General features: G+C 36.7%; 1 protein-coding gene across 2 annotated transcripts in view; it reads left to right on the top strand.

Moving 5' to 3' along the window:
* Positions 1 to 17829, top strand: part of gpc5a (glypican 5a) — a 263163-nt gene that overhangs the window by 174624 nt on the left and 70710 nt on the right. For both annotated transcript variants that reach the window (XM_051702186.1, XM_051702185.1), the window contains one exon: positions 3380 to 3530. In XM_051702186.1, the coding sequence (XP_051558146.1) occupies positions 3380 to 3530 (151 nt within the window). The remainder of the gene's footprint in view (positions 1 to 3379; positions 3531 to 17829) is intronic.

The raw sequence follows: 17829 nt of genomic DNA, 5'->3' as shown, positions 1-17829 counted from the left end.
CACAATGCCAAATACAAAGGTAATTTTATTGAAGATAACCAAACATACTGGAAATGTAGCCGGGATTCACATAATCTTTACAAAAGACGATATTATTGTAAGCAGTGTCTCCCTGCAGAGATAAACTTTTCACTTTCAGGTCCTGAATTCATTCGTATTCTTTTTAGCAAGTTCAAAGATGGAATGGAGTGGAATAGTTTCTCAGTAGCATGAACTTTGGAGACAGTGATGTTTTGGTTACTAATAAACATTAGAATCAGTCTTAGTCCTGGTATTTCTGAGATAATTGTTGATAAATAACTGTGTTTAAATAAACTCCAAATGACCAACATGCTTAAGATACCTATTTCATGAGGTGGACTTGTGCTCTGCAGTCCCTACTGAGTGAAATTTGTTCAACATGTTAATTTCTGAAACTATTTAGATACCTACAAAGAATCGGACTAGAGTGATAAACGGCGTCTAAATAGATGCATTGCGATAATATTACAATGATCTTTCTACTATATCTAATTGTTTGATTCATAAGTTGGTTTCCCAACTATTGTTTGTTGGAAAAGCTGCAAAAAGCACAGATGATTGATTGTGAAGGAAAACATTGAGCATTGCAGGTAGCAGACTCACCTGAAGCAGTCCACCTAACTGTAGAGGAACATTGAGATATCCTAAAGGGACAATAAGAGAACATTCTACAGATAAGACAGAACACTTTTACCTCAGCGAGATGAAGGACCTTGGTGCTCCAGGCTTTTTCGGTTACGGTTGGAAAGAAAATAACAGAAGGGTAACATATATGCATCACGGGCCTGACTAAAAGTAATTTATGCATTTGAAGCATGCATGGTTTTTTGTATTATTTTTTCCCCTTTCTGCATGCACGCCTCAGGAGAAAAATTCAAAATACTGTTTATATATATATACATATATATACATATAGAGAAAGACATAGAATACAGTGAAAATAGACTGAGGTCATTGTGGAGGAACAATATTATAAATGTTGAATAAAATTTTTTTTATGATATACAGAAACAGAACAAGTTTATCTGAACCTACACAGCAACAGCCTGTTTAAAAAGGCCAAAAATTCAGTTCAGAATCAAACATTGCTCTCTATAAACTAGCGTACTGCATACTGTGTACATATATATAATTTAAAACAGGATGCAGTATGCAACAATAAACATTTCAAACAATAGGATGCAACATTTAGCAAGTGGCAACCAATTTTTTTCTTATATACTGCATACTGTGTATTTTTTAAATGTTTTTTTTTTTTTTTTTTGGCATCCAGTTATTTCAGAAAAAATAAGAAAAATAGATATTATTTTACCATTTTAATTAAATCATTTCACAATCAATAAATAAGTAAAATGTAAACAAAAAAAAAAAAATTAAAAAAAAAACTTCACATAATGTGCATAATAACTACAAAAAATAGCACGAGTAGTATGAGCTGTATTAAAGTATGCATACTTCAGAATGGCATCCAAGCCTTAAAAAGTTCTGTTTTTGATTTCAGTTGACCTCCAAATGTGTGCTTAATAGCAGGGTGTGTATTTCCCAATCACTCATCCATCATTGCTGTACTAATCCATTAGCTCAGCCACTTAATTGGCAAATATTGAGTCACTACAACCGCTAATTACCATAGACAATTGCAATGGCCCAGTGCGCTCTATCTGATAAATACAAACCGCATTCAATATCTGAGAGGCTGTCTTGCATTTAAATTAGATTATTAAATGTTTGTGTATCCTAAATGGAAATGACTCAAGTACACTCAGAGTTTGTCATTGCCTATAACTTGTCCAAGGTGTGTTATCTTTGAGGTAAGTGAAGGGTACTGTGTTTATGTACAGATGTCAGGGTCAGACGTCGATCTCATGAAAATTCGTACATCATTTACGAGTTGGCTATTTCGTATGGTCTCGCACGATGTTGTTCGCGTAAACTTGTACGACTTTATCACGTGCAAATTCCCTGATGTGTAATGCAGAAGTAATCGTGAGTTCCGCGCACGAGGTGTTACGGACATACTTATTAATATTATGCCCTTACCCAAACCCCTTATCTAAACTTAATCAATCAGTAGAGTGTGTAAACATGATAGGAAGCTGTTGTGTGTGACAGAAGCAAGTAACTGTCGCGTATTAGATGGAAACGATGTCCAGCGACGTCATTGGCTGTAGTGAAAGTCGTAGGAATTCAAACGAGTGCAGTCGCACGATATCATACGAATTAGCCAAATTTAGAAAAGTTGAATGAATCCTGACGATTTCGCCGTGAGAGTGTGTTGGCCATTTTTGTTGTTGCTGATAGGTTGTTTTAAGTGCTCAAAATAACCAATCCACCAACAATTTATTCAAATGTCAAATGCAAAATTGGTTTTAATAAATTAAAATGAGCTTAACACAAAGCAGAAATGAATACTTGTAAGAATGGATTTTGATAATCAATATCTGTTGAAAATCAATTTCATTTAAAATTGTGAAGACTGAAATTTAGTCTACATGAAATAAAAATTGACTTGTTTACTTTCTTCATACTTGTTCCTTGTCTTATTTTCATGATTCATCAGTTTATTCTGTTCCAAAGGAGAAAAGAATGTCTAAAAAATAATCATAATCCATTCTGGTATGAAACACCATCTATAAATCCAGTCCCGGCCACATTGAATATCCTGTTTAACTCAGGAATACGTCACATTATAGAAATAGTTGCTTATGTTGATTTATTTTCACTTTAAATGAGGGTTGTGGATTCAAGTGTTTTCTGTTGTCATGTTTTGGTTACGCTTTACATTAGGTGTCTTTAACTACTATGTACTAACATTAAAATACATGCAATACAATGTTCTTATTGTGTAACTACATGTTATTCTGCAAAACCCTCACAAGATTCCCATTTGCTGCTGCTGAGGTTGAGGTATGGGTAGGGTTAGGGGTTAGGGTTGGGGTTAACAGTGTAACTACAGATGTAATTAAATGCAGGTACTTTAAAATGTAAGCACAATGCACCAACACGTATGTGCATAATAAGTACATTGCAACAAATGATTAAGTACATAGTAGTAAAAGACCCCAAATATAATGTGGGTCCCATGTTTTTAATAGTAATTTTACCTGGTGGCTTTGTGGCAAGGATTTATCACTCTAATTGCATCATTTTCATTCCCGGTCCAGGAATGCAGGAATTGAATCACTTGTCTGTGTATATTTTTTTAAATATTGAGGCATTGAATTGTTTTGCTAGTATAAATGTAAAAAAAAAAAAAAAAAACCATTGTCTGTACTGTGTTAGCATATGCACCAACTGTCTCATCTTATTCTTGGCGAATAAAGTTCTGAAGTTCTAAGTTTCCCTTTATGTGTTGCAGCTGTTGCAGGGCAAGACGATCCCAAAACTGGGCACCCTGGACCAAATCGAGACAGGAAGTGGAGATGGGTACAGCGGAGACTGTGATGATGAAGACGGATGTTGGGGTTCAGGAAACGGAGCAGCCGAGCGAAGAAGAATCATCAAGATATGTAAGTACTAGGTTTGTCAACTGGTTACCATTTTTGTAAATGAATTAAATACATATTACATGCTGAATAATTAATAAAAAAAGAAAAGCTCCTAAATAAAAGTTCCTGTAATTTTATCTGCTTTTAATGTCATTAGGAGACAAGTCTTTACAAAAACTGTACAATTAGGTTGCATGTGCTAACATTAGTAAACAAGCACTAACAATGAACAATACTTTTGCAGCTGTTATTAATGCTGGTTAATGTTAATTTCAACATATACTAATATATTTTTAAAATTGAAAGTTGTAGCCTATATTTTAAAATTAGTTCATGCATTATGAACTAATAATGAACAATTGTATTTTTATACATTTAAAGTACCTGCATTTCATTACATCTGTAGTTATATTGTTAGCCTTAACCCCTAACCCTTAACCCTACCCGTACCTCAACCTCAGTAGCAGAAAATGTGAATCTTGTGAGGATTTTGCAAAACAACATGTAGATACACAATACGTACATTGCATTGTATGTATTTTAATGGTAGTACATAGTAGTTAAAGACACCTAATATAAAGTGGGACTAGATATATTGTTCATTGACACCTAATGCATTTACTAATGTTAACAAATAGAACCTTATTGTAAAGTGCTAACGATAATTCAAATACATTACATTATGGTGGCATTCAAGTACAGCAGAAGTTAGATTTTACAAAAAAGTGGCTTTAGAAGTCGTTGTACCTGTATTGTTTGTTTTATTTTCCATGTCATTGTCCTTAAATCTATAACTGGCATGTAATCCATTTTGCAAACGAGTTCACCAATCTGTCCAATAGACTTATCCGTTCACACAGAATATGTTCTTGCATTGAATTGAATTGTTAGTGGTTTGTTGTGTAGCTTACTTTAAAGGGTTGCGTGACTGTAGTTTAACTACAGTATCTTAAGTTAGGAATAGCTTGTAACTTGACAAACGGCATTTTTAAAGTAAATTCCCCAACACTGCATTGCATTGTAAAGCAACTTAAGCAAAGCTTTACAGAAACTGCTGTGAAAAACATGGTAAAACACAAGCTTCTCTGTTGGCAATTGTACACCTGTTAAACAAATGCTAGCATTGCCATTTTGTTTATTTATATGTCATCTTCATAGCCATGGGAAACGGGACGCTTTATGATATAACGAGAAGGAATATTCCACATTCAAACTGACCACATCATTTGATCATTCTTTCATTGACGCTTGATATCTGAGCGTAATTAAGAGACCAAATTAATGTAAAGCGTAGAGAAACATTATTCCAACATTTCTTCCTCCTCAAAACGAATTATGCAATCAAGAATAATGACGTTATAAAACAGTGGAACAAATCAAAGTGGCCATCTGGTAATTACTCCATCATCGGTCTGGGATTGGATCTTTGACCCGTACCATCGCTAAATCAACCTTGGGGTTTCTGCAGTTCTCTCTCCAATCCCGTATGCTCCTCTGATTAATCACCTCCTCTTTTTGTGTCTGGGAATGGGGCGCTCCAGGCACAATCACATCACACCGGTATTTCCTTTTCTTTCTGTCAGTGTGGCATACTGTGTCGATGTCGCCTCATGGCCCACTCATAATTCATATGACGATGTCACAATCCACTCGTTTATCACTGTCTTTCCCCCTTATCCCCACTGTATCATGCTCCATTCAACACCTCGTCACGCCTCAACTGCTAACGTGGCGCACTCGTTATGACAGACCATATGTTGAGTGGATGGGGATTCCTTAGTCAGCAGTTACGCTTTATAGAGTATAGAGTTGAAATGACAATTGCTTATGAGAATTTTCATTGTTGGATGAACTATTCCTCTAAGAAAATGTGAGTGATGTTTGCCCATGCAAAACTCGCCACCTTGATGCTAGGATGTTTTAGGTCAGGGGTTCTCAACGGGGGCGGTACCCTGGGGGCATTCAAAGGATGCCAGGGGGCGCTGAGAGCAAATTAGTAGAGAGGGGGGTGTTAGGTTACAAATGGGGGGTGTTTATCAGTCATAATAATCAAATCTATCGTCAAGTTCCTCTTTGCATTAAAACGTTTACCTAGACTTGGAGTAAGGGAATGAAGTAGGGGGGCATTCATCAAATAAGGTTGAGAACCACTGTTTTAGGTGGTTGCTAGCATGTTGCTATACAGGTACTAACGTGTTCTGGGTGGTTGCTAGGGCATTGCTATGTGGTTGCTGTGGTGTTCTGGTTAGTTGCTACAATTGCTGTGTCATTGCTATATGATTGCTAAGGTTTTTTGTGTGGTTGTAAGAAGTCTATGCAGTTGCTAAGTTGTTTTGGGTGAATGCTAGTGCATTGTATGTGGTGGCTGAGGTGTTCTGGTTAGTTGCTATGACATTGATAAGCAATTGCTAAAATGTTTTGGGTGGTTGCTAGGGCATTGCTATGTGGTTGCTGTGGTGTTCTGGTTAGTTGCTACAATTGCTGTGTCATTGCTATATGATTGCTAAGGTTTTTTGTGCGGTTGTAAGAAGTCTATGCAGTTGCTAAGTTGTTTTGGGTGAATGCTAGTGCATTGTATGTGGTGGCTGAGGTGTTCTGGTTAGTTGCTATGACATTGATAAGCAATTGCTAAAATGTTTTGGGTGGTTGCTAGAGCATTGCTATTGGGTTGCTAATGTGTTATGGGTGGTTGCTACGGAATTGCAATGCGGCTGTTAGGGTGTTTTGTGTGGCTAGGGTATTGCTATGCGATTGCAAGAGTGATTGGGTGGATGCTAGGGCATTGCTATGTGGTTGTTAACATGTTCTGGGTGGTTGCTAAAGCATCGCTATATGGTTGCTCGGGTTTTTTGAGTGGTTGCTAGGGCACTATGGTTTTGCTAAAATGTTCTGGGTGGTTGCTATGACATTGCTATGTGGTTGCTAGGTGTTTTGGGTGGTTGCTAGGGGTGTAAATCTGACATTTATTCACGATATGATCTTATATCAGTTCTCTTGTCCTGCGATTTGATATTTCCAATACTTCAAAGTCTTCTGCGATACTATTTCGATTTGATTCGATTCAGGGCCCTGCGATCAATTTTCTGAAAATATGTACCTATTTTACACAATCAAACAAAAAATGTTTGCCCTCAAATGCAACCAAAATATAATTTGAATACTTTATTGAGCTCTCTGAAAAGTGCAAATTTAGTATCCGCATTGGGACATCCACAACAAAACAAGGTACTTCAGGGTACTTCAGATGTTGAAAAAAATGATACAGATAATAATATAAAAAATAATGTCACACACAAGTGATCATCAATCATTTGATTATAGCTTATTTTTCAGTTTAATCCAATTCAAAGTACTTACATACCCATGACTAGTTTCCAACTATCTGTGCTATCCATGGTTTTCTTGGCTACAACTTCTAGTGCTAGTGCTGGGCAGCAGGTGTTTCTTTTTCCCTCATTAGTGCTGTTCAGAATGTCAGCTTTGTCAAGACATTTGACATGATGGTTGAACTGCTCCATGGTACTTTTAAATAGCAAATTCTCATGTAAAATTCAAATGGGTCGCATGCGCAACGATATCGATGGAAGCCCGAATTAATCGTGCATGTGAGCCGCACTGCATTTGTCATGATAGCTCACATTTTAAGGAGTGCCCAGTTGACGTGTTGCACTGATCCTGTCAATGGAGCTCACATTTCGCGGGAAGCCCGGCTGACGCATGCACACGGATAGTAGAGCACAGTTTGGCTTCAAAGACCCCGCACACCTGCTTGTCCCACATGAAAAGCGTATTTAGCGCACATAAAGTGAAATGAATGTAATAAGTTTGCTTCATTTCCTGATGGAAATGTGTACGGACTTGGCTGACATGAGAGTATTAAAATAAAGGTGCATCTTAAAAAAAATTATATATTGATATTTACGCATTGTATCGATAACATTGAATCACTGGTTATTGGATTGATGCATCGATCCAGATTGATGAATCATTACACCCCTAATTGCTGTGCAGATGTTAAGTTGTTTTGACTGGTTACTATAACATCATGCAATTTTTGAAGGTGTTTTGAGTGGTTGCAAGGGCACTGTGATGTGGATGCTAAGGTGTTTTTGGTGGTTGTTAGTGTATTGGTATGTGGTTACTAAGGTTTTATGGGTGGTTGTTAGGGCATTGAAATGTGGTTGCTAAGGTGTTCTGGATGGTTACTACAACATTGCTATGTGGTTGCTAAGGTGTTTTGGGTGGTTGTTAGGGAATTGCTGTGCAGATGCTAAGGTGCTCTGATTGGTTGCTACAAAATCACCATGCAATGTTTTTTGAGACGTTGTGGGATGTTGCTATGACATTGCTATGTGGTTGCTAAGGTGTTCTGGGCATTTTCTAGAATATTGGTTTGTGGTTGCTTAGGTGTTCTGGGTGGTTGCTACGACATTGCTATATGGTTGCTAAGGTGTTATGGTTGGTTGCTAGGGCATTAATATGTGGTTGCTATGGTGTTCTGGGTGGTTGATATGAAATTGCTATGTGTTTTCTTAGGTGTTCTGTCCGGTTGATAGGATATTGATATAAAGGTTGCTAAGGTTTTCTTGGTGGTTGCCACAACATTGATATGTGGTTGCTAGGGAGTTTTGGGTGGTTGCTAGGGAATTGCTGTTTGGTTATTAAGGTGTTCTGGGTGGTTTCTAGGGCATTGCTGTGCAGATGCATAGGTGTTCTGATTGGTTGCTACAAAATCACCATGCAATTTTTTAAGGTGTTTTGAGTGGTTGTGATGTGGTTGCTAAGGTGTTTTTGGTGGTTGCTAGGGTATTGATATGTGGTTGCTAAAGTGTTCTGGGCTGTTGCTAGGATATTGGTATGCCGTTGCCAAGGTTTTCTGGGTTGTTGCTACGAAATTGCTATGTGTTTCCCTAGGTGTTCTGGCCGGTTGCTAGTATATTGAAATAAAGGTTTCTAAGGTGTTCCGGGTGGTTGCCATGATATTGATATGCGGTTGCTAGGGAGTTTTGCGTGGTAGCTAGGGCATTGCTATTCGGTTATTAAGGTGTTCTGCCCCCCCCCCCACCGAAATATGGGCAAGAAAATCTCATATAGGGTGAAAAAATCATCGGTTTTGTCAATACACATCTGTACCTTAAAACGTAAGAACCAAAACATTTCTGGCATTATAAAAAAAAAAATCACCTCTCACTTCTAGATTCAAATGCCCCTTTTAACTGCTAACTTTTGATTGGTATTGAACGCCATGCTCCCAACAGTGCAAAGGTTCTGTCAAGCTGAAATATATCTCAGAGCTTCCGGACCAAGCTTCAATAGGGTGAAGCAGAGGGAAAATAAACAGTAAAAACACAATGAAAACAAACAGCAGACTTGTCTTCCCTCTGCGTGAAAGCCATAAATAAATAAAATAATAAGAGTCGTCTTATACAAACTCAGTGCGCGGGAGTCCTTGCACAAAAGAATGTGTCGCCTGGCTCCTCGTCACTGTCACCTACGTATGTTGGTGTGCATGGCAGCAAATCCAGACGCTGCATACTTAGTATGGAAAACAAAAGGCGTCAGAGAGATGTATCAGCAGGGAGTCACATCGATCGTGCAGTAAGGAAATACAATCAGAGGAAGTGAAGGAAAGGTCCCTTCATTGAGCTCTTATTAATTATTATTAATAGCCTGTCTCAGGGTGGCATTACATGATATCAGCCACCCTGTTCTTCATCGCAAATACCGATTGAAGGTGATCTTTTGCACCTGATAAAATGTAATGATCCTGATGCACTTAAAGTGATCCTTTTAATGGACCTGGAAGGCTTTAGAAACACTTCAGCAGCCAATTATTGCCATCAAAGCTAATGATACAATGCTTATCATGTAATTTAGAGGTGTTAGCATTAGAGGTGTTGCTTGCGGAAAACAGGCCACATGGGCACATTGATGGAGTTAAGGGTTAGGAATGTTAAGGACTTTAATGATTCTTGTTCCAATTCCAATTATGCTAAGCAATTCCGGTTCTTTACCAATTCCTGTAGAACTTTTGAAGAAGCACCGCTCCAACATATTTAACAGCTACGTATGTTTGGAATGGAATACTAGTGTACTATGTTCTGAAAACTGCACAGTATACACTGTATACTGTCTACTATTTTTAAGAATAATTGAAACTGCATTATTTCAAGATTAACATTTCAGAGAGTAGTAAGCTGTATTGTTTTCACATGACTGCATTGAGGTGCATGTTTAATTCAGCTCATAGAATGAACGTTACTAAAACTACAGTTTTGCAAACTGACTTTTAAGTGCCGAATTCTACATTTTGCAGTTTCCTGGTGAAATGAACATTAGATGCGCTACAACAACTGTGAGTTTTCATTTCTCATTTTGTTTTTGGACACCTTTGGTTAGGTGTAGGCGTTGGTATTGGTTGAGCTGTCATTAATGACGTTTCTCAGGTGGTGGAGTAATAACTTCTTCAAAAATTTAATTATAATAGTTAATTCACACATACACCAGAAAGCCTTTTACTGCGAGAATGCTGTTGAAGACACAAAAGCAGGATGTACTTTGTAATGCAACGGATGCATTGCACTGCAATACATGGGTTTCCCTCTATATTAGACTTCGGTGTTCCGCTGACACACTTGAGCATATGCACACACACACTCTTCAAAAATGTATTAAAGCCACACTTATGCATTAACATAAACACATAAAAGCCGTGTTCTCTGACAGAAATCGTGTGTGATAAAGCGCTTTCTCTTAACAGCTTTTAATCCCTTAAAAAGCTGCACTTGGGTTTACGTGACATTTCAGAACGTCGCTTTCTGCAAACCTCCGGAAAAAAAATAGTTTTCTTAAATGCATGTAAACATGGTCAAAGTCTTAACAGAATAAAATATATATATGGAAGGAAAGATATAGAAGCCTCAACAATGTTAAATGATGTCCACACAGCAAACTAACAAGGAACTATGCTTCTAAAGAATGTTCATTCGAACTACGGTTTCAAGAAACACCAAATCGTTGAATTATGCAGGTAATGATGGAACTTGCGACCACAGTTGGCTAACAGTGTTTTTGGGAAATGCACCCCAGGGTGAGCAATTCAGTCATCTTGGAAACAAAAATGGAACAAAAACAAGTATTTTGCATTTCAAATCCAATTTTGTGTAAAAGTTCTTGACATTTGGCATTCTGATCAAATAATGAATTGTAATAAAGAATGATTAAGAAAAAATGACATTCATGACATTGGAAATGGCAGGTCCAGCACATTGCAATAGGGATGCACTTATATGGAATTTCTGGCCCGATACGATAACAGTTCATTTTCCTTTTAGTCTTTTATAACCCTTTAAACTGGAACTGCTAGCTAATTAATTAAAAAAAAACTACTCACTTAAATAGGTGTTGGTTAAAATGTTTGAATCTGGACTGTACAATGTGACCAACTCTTAACTGCTGCTATTTAAGGTTTGGCATATATACTGTACAGTAAACCAGAAGTGTGTCTATATTACAGATGCAAGTGTGAAATTACTCTTGCATAAATTTTATTGTGTCCATTTATACAGATATTTATGGTAGAAATGAAAACACTAAGTTTAACAGAGAGAATAACTAGCTTCAAACAAATGTGATAATAAATATAGCTGCAAGCGGCAATCATCAGGGTGCAAGCATGTATGGCTAGGACATGGCCAATATTATTAAACTGGACAAAATACATCCTGTGTATGCTATGGACAGAGCTGTTTTTGTGTAAAATATCTTTCATAAGATTTTTATTACAGTTGCAAAATTTCATTGGAATGACATCAGAATGACAATAGAAGAAAAAGAGGGAAAAGAAGAACAAAAAGAAGGGAACACTTTGGGGACACTGTTGGATCAGAAGAAACAATTTTTTTATTCTAGCCCTTGCAGTTCAGAAGTTATTATATTAAAAAAAAATGAAAATTAGCTCATTATTGCACCACCTTAACCGATTCTCTCCAAATTTGGTATACAGCCTTATTTTGGCGACCTGTAGGATGCACCGTACATTTCTCAAAGAGTGACCATTCGCAACGCAAGTTATTAGCTGCTGAAATTTGATTGGCTGCTGGCAGCCATTTCTATTGATTTGTCTAATCGTTTTTCTAAGGATATTTTAGAACATGACCCAAAGATGATGCATGCCAAATTTAAACGTTTTCACTGAAACAGTTGCAGAGTTATACGTTTTTTTTTTTTTTTTTTTTTTGCTGTAGCGCCCCCTATCGACAAAATTGGATGAAACTTTGCATGCGTCCGCAAAATGTTCTGATATCAAACTGTTCCACGTTCCGTAAAGTTTGGACTTTGCATTTAGAAGATATAGGCCATTGAGTAAATTAGGGCCATGGCCAAATAATAATTAGCTAATATCTTCGAATCAAAAATCTGAATTTTTTTTTTTTTTTTTTTTTTTTTTTTTTTTTTTTACCAGGGCAGTCCTTAGATGATACTTGCAAAATTTCGAGCAAATCGGATTAAAGGCCTAGGAGGAGTTTTTTTTTTTTTTTTTTTTTTTAATTAAAAATGGCAAAAAAAGTTTCTAGCCGGAAATAAAATCGGAGACATCTAGCCCATTCGGTTGCGAAGATATGAGCCAAAATGTAAAGTGCTTATTATAGCACCACCTAGAGTTGGATAAGGGTGTGTGTGTGCGCCTGAGTAGTGGGGGGGAGGGGGTGGGGGGGGGGGGGGGGTTGGGACCATCCTGCCAAGTTTGTTATCACTAGGACTCTAGGTTCTTACTGCCCATACACTTTTATGGCAGAAAAATAATAATATGAAAAACAAAAAAATCAAATTTGTTCAGCACTTGGACCCCTAAATAGACAAAAATGAGACAATAATTAACAGCACATAGCATATAAATAAAAACTTACCTCAAGATTCTTACGCAATTTAGGTTTAAAGTATATAAAGACAAAATACTGATTAGGAAAATGTTTTTTTGCAATGTAGTTGAGTTCAGACATTCAGTACAGTATGTTTATTTGGTGTGCTGTAAATACAGGAAGTGCTTTTCATTATTACATTATGCACATTATCAGTACAGCTACTCTTTTGTTTATGGAGCCCTTCTGAAATTAGATACGGGCTGTAACAAGTTTGATCCTCTCGCTAATGAATCAAACAGAGCCCCGTGATCTGGACGCCACACAGATCGTTTAAATCAGATGTAGTGGTGAAAACCTACTGGCGATATGACATGATGAAGCTCAAAATATTAGCGCAACAGTCGGCGCTCACAGCTTGTAGGGAGCGAGGGGGAATCTTAACCAATGGCAGAATTAAAATAACATTCACATCCTGTCCGCTGATAACAAGGGGGCTTTAAAGATGAAGGACCACCATTGTGCTTGTTTAACTAATGCTCCGCTCTGAAGTGTCTCGCCGAAAATGACCCGCTCTGTCACAGAATGATGAAAATAACAATAATGACTCTCATCTGAGCGCTACAATGCTCAGTGAATCACAGTGCAGGAGAGCCGTGCAAATGCCTCGTAGGACCGGCCTGTAATCAACAAAATATTGCTCATAGACACTACTTCAAATCATAGATGGTTTGGGAGCTTCCTTATGCATCACTGATGAGATGTTTGATGGCTTGCAAATTTCATCCGCCGGCTGTCATCAGACCCGGCTTGCTCTGTCATTATTCTTTATCACATTCCATCCTGTTTCCATAGGGTTATTTCTGTCGAAAACTGAAATTCTGTAATCATCTACTCACCCTCATGTTGCTTGAACCATGAGTACTTTTTTCTTCTTCCATGGAACACAAAAGGTGTTTTATAAAATGTATGGTTCTAGTCCTGAATGCTGATTGATCAGTACTAGGGCCATGTCAACACTATTCTATTAAAGTTTGAATGTTTCCTAGTTTTCCAAAGAGAGTTTATGAAAGTTTTCATTTTCGGTGGAGGAAAACACCGATGCAGTGTGGATGAGAGGCGTAATGGTGCAAAATCAATGCATTTTGGTATGTCCCGATACCATTTTTGGGAGAATGAGTGCGAGTACCGATATATATATATATATATATATATATATATATATATATATATATATATATATATATATATACTGTATAGTTGTGTTAAGATTTAAGCATTTTAATTTTTTAACAACATTCCATTAAATTGAATTGTGTAATTTTTAACAATATGTAATTAATAAAACTTGAAATATATATGTTTTATCTTATTTTGTTAAAGATTACTCAATCAATTTGATAGAATTTTGTTATGAAATTGAAATATTAGGTGTATTTTAACTACTATGTATGTACTAACATTAAAATACTAACAATACAAAGTACTTATTGTGTAACTATATATTGTTCAGCAAAATTCTCACAAGATTCACATTGGCCGCATTTCCACTAGTGAGCTTGTGAGTGCCAGGGCCAGTTGCATTCCCACTGTCACTTCATCGTGCCTCCTTGGGGCTTTCTCGGAGCCAACAGCCAATGGCCTTTGGTTCAAAGAACCTGTACTGATTCGGGAAAAAAATTTATAAAACAATGCGGGCAAAGAATAAATCCGTTAAAATGCACAATGGACAAAGCGATGCACAAAGAAATGAATTTCCATAGCTTGCTGAACTTTCATAGATGGTGTGTTAGGACATCGTCCCGCTGTTAGTGGAGGGACCACTCCGGACATCATTGCAGTTACAGTCGTTGAGTTGTTATCGCTAATTTATCTTGCTTGCTAGCTAATGTTTACATTCGATATGTACTCGATATTCTAAATAAATATATAAATTTATACCGCAGCTTGAGCTTTACTTTTGCTTGTGAAATGGGCGAGGTGTGTGACGTTGGCACCAGGGTGGCATATTAAGGGCGGTATTTAGGGCAATGCTGCGTGGCTATTGGCCTGATGGTGGTAACACAGATCGATTTTGGTCTTGCAGCTCAAGGACCGAGGATATTTGGCCCCGGCTAGCCAGTTGATAGCCCTGGCTCACACTGGCCCGATAGTGGAAAAGCAGCTATTTACTGCTACTGAGGTACGGGTAGGTTTAGGGGTAGGGTTAGGGTTTAGATATAACTACAGATGTAATTAAATGCTGGTAATTTAAATGTAAGTGCAAATGTAAGTGTATGTTAATTGTATTAAATGCTTGCCTACATAGTAGTTAAAGACACCAAATATAAATATATATATATATATATAAATATAAATACATTAAATATTGCATGCAGAATGCAGATACATCAACATCCTGGATAAATGAAGGAAGTTGAAACTCATCTTATTTATTTTAAGTATTGTCTTTATTTATGTTGTTGCATTTGTCTTAAGTCCAGTGGATCTCCAAGTGGCAAGATATTTCATTTAATTTGCCTGTTTAATGTCTTCGTTTATAGTTGGTACTTGATACCCCCAATTTTAAATATAAATACATAACCCATAAACATAATATAATCACATTTCTGTTGATTGTATTTCTGTGTTTTCCCAAAAAACTTACATAAGAATGTCATATTTACGTTAAGGATTAATTATAGGATTAATAATAGGATTATTAATTAGAAATGTGGTTTTGTTTATTATAAATTTTAGTTTTGCACTGTAATGAATGCAAAATAATAAACTGGGATATAATGTATGTTTCATGACTAACAAATTGGTAAAATGTTGCTTTCTTTTAAAGTAAAAGTAAAGAAAGACAAATAGAATCTACATTAGGGAAATAACTTTCTAATTTTTGCCAAAGGCATTATGCTAATGTTTTTATAATAGCAGTATGTAGACCATTTCATACTGAACAACTAATGAAACAGGAGCTGTTGTCAATTATTAAATTAATCTTTTTTGGGCTGTTTAATTGTATTTCATGTTATGTAATTATATTTCAGTTGTATTCACAAACTCTATTTAAAAGCAGTTTGCAGAAACGCTTTAGAAAAGGCTGAAATTATTTTTCTGGAATTGATTTGCCTATTGAGCTTGATTTCTGAAACAGCACTGAATTATTTCAATAACACTGCTCATAAAGGTGTTTTGCGTTAACAAAACAGTTAACATGAACTTAAAATGAACAATACGTTTACAGCATTTATTCATCGTGTTTAAGGTTAACTTCAACATATCCTGTTACATTTAGGATTTAACATTTAAAGTAGCATACATGAACATTAGTTAATGCATTATGAAATAACATAAACTTACGATGAACAATAGTGTATGTTTACATTAACAGTAACCAAGATTAATAAATGCTGTAAACATATATTGTTCATTGTTAGTTCAAGATAACTAATGCATTAACTTAACAAATAGAAACGTAAGAGTTTCTATCCTGATTTTCATAATAACGCTTTACTGAAATTGACTATAGTACGTATTTGTCATTAGGTCTTAATCGGTGGTCAAAAATACACTCATCACTCTTTTCTAAATCTATAATAGCTTCTCTAATAAACTGACAGCTTATTGATCGGAAACATTCAGTTTCACTTAAGCTTCCCAGCTACTAATGGAGGAGACGTTCTCTCGAGTCCTGCCAGTAGAGTTTATCACCATGAACGGTCATAAAGTTTACGAAAAAAGCAAATTATAATATTCATTTATCAGGATAATGAGGTGGGATTTAATCTAAGGATGTGAATCTTGTTTACCTTTGTTTGTTTACCATTGTTTGTCTTTGCATGTAGTCAAAATGTCAAAGTTTTATTTTGTTTATTTTTAATAAGCTTCTATTCGCTTAATAGGGTGTTTACTAGGGATATTCTGTTCTCTTAATATGATGGTCAACCAGGCGAAAATCGTAAGTCTGATTGCTTAGAAAAGTAATGGCACATTCCTCGTCAAGAAGCGGCATGATTTGAGGTATAATCCATGAGTTACTCACCAAAGTTTATTAGAGTGCAACAGTGCCTGCCCACTTTCCATAGTGATTCCATAAAAGAGTTCTGAGCCATGCAGCAAACCAACCAGCTCTGAGGTGAATCACAACATTACAAACTTTGATTTGAAGCAAAAAAGTATTTGGAAATCAGATAAAAAGTCAAAGATTGAAGACTGTGTACTTGACATACTTTAATGAGGGAATGAACTACAATCCCATGAAGCATTGCAAATGACAAAAAGTTGAAATAAAGGTTTATAGTAAACTACACTCACCAACCACTTTATTAAGTACACCTACTTAGTCATGTGATTATCTAATCATCCATAAAATCATGCGGATACGGGTCAGGAGCTTCAGTTAATGTTCTTATTAACCATCAGAATGTTCTTGGCTGACAGATGTGGAACCCGACGTGGTCTTCTGCTGTTGTAGCCCATCAGCCTCAAGGTTGGACGTGTTGTGCATTCTGAGATGCTATTCTGCTCACTACAATTATACAGAGTGATTATCTGAGTTAATGTAGCCTTTCTGTCAGCTCGAACCAGTCTGGCCATTCTCCGTTGACCTCTCTCATCAACAAGACATTTCTGTCCACAGAACTGCTGCTCACTGATCCTAGGAGATCAGTAGTAACAGAAATACTCAAACCAGCCCATCTAGCACCAACAATCATGCCACAGTCTAAATCACTGAGATCAAAGTTTTCTCCATGCTGATGTTTGATGTGAACATTAACTGAAACTCCTGACCTGTATCTGCATGATTTTATGCATTGCACTGCTGCCACACAATTGGCTGATCAGATAATCGCATGAATAAGTAGGTGTACAGGTGTACCTAATAAAGTGGTCGGTGAGTGTATAACTAAGTAATCTGTTAAAAATCTGTTTGTTTATGTATGACCAAGCCCCTCTTATAAATAAGCATGCAAACTGAATCAGACAGTAGAGTGAGTGATCCAGTGAATATCCTTCTAAACTCCTGCGTTGAGTACTCGAGTGTTATTAATGTCTATATCTATTAATAACTATGTGGTTTCTCCCAGACTTCGCATGCAGCATTATTCCCTTTACTGACTTAATGAGCTGCGGCATGCATGTGGCAGGTTGCCTGATTTTGTTAATGAAGCATGAAAAGGCCAAGTACACATCATTCTGCTGAGCCCTTCTATTATCAGCAGTGGTGACAGCGATACGTCAGACCCTCTGCCAAGAGCCAAAATAGTCAAGGTCCCATTAGGATCTAATATTCCCATATCTCTCCTTTCTCTGTGGTCACTGCAGTAGAGCTCTTATTTATGAGCGGAATTCTTTAGATGTCTATGCAAATTCACAATTCAGCATGTGGTTGCTTTGCTTCACTGTGGGGTTTTGCTTTAAAAATACCATCGTTGGATTGCAAGGGTGGGTACATTTTTTCAGTACCTGTT

The sequence above is a fragment of the Myxocyprinus asiaticus genome, chromosome 7 (genome assembly GCF_019703515.2).
Source record: "Myxocyprinus asiaticus isolate MX2 ecotype Aquarium Trade chromosome 7, UBuf_Myxa_2, whole genome shotgun sequence".
Taxonomy (NCBI): domain Eukaryota; kingdom Metazoa; phylum Chordata; class Actinopteri; order Cypriniformes; family Catostomidae; genus Myxocyprinus; species Myxocyprinus asiaticus.
This window is presented reverse-complemented; position numbering and strand designations above follow the sequence as displayed.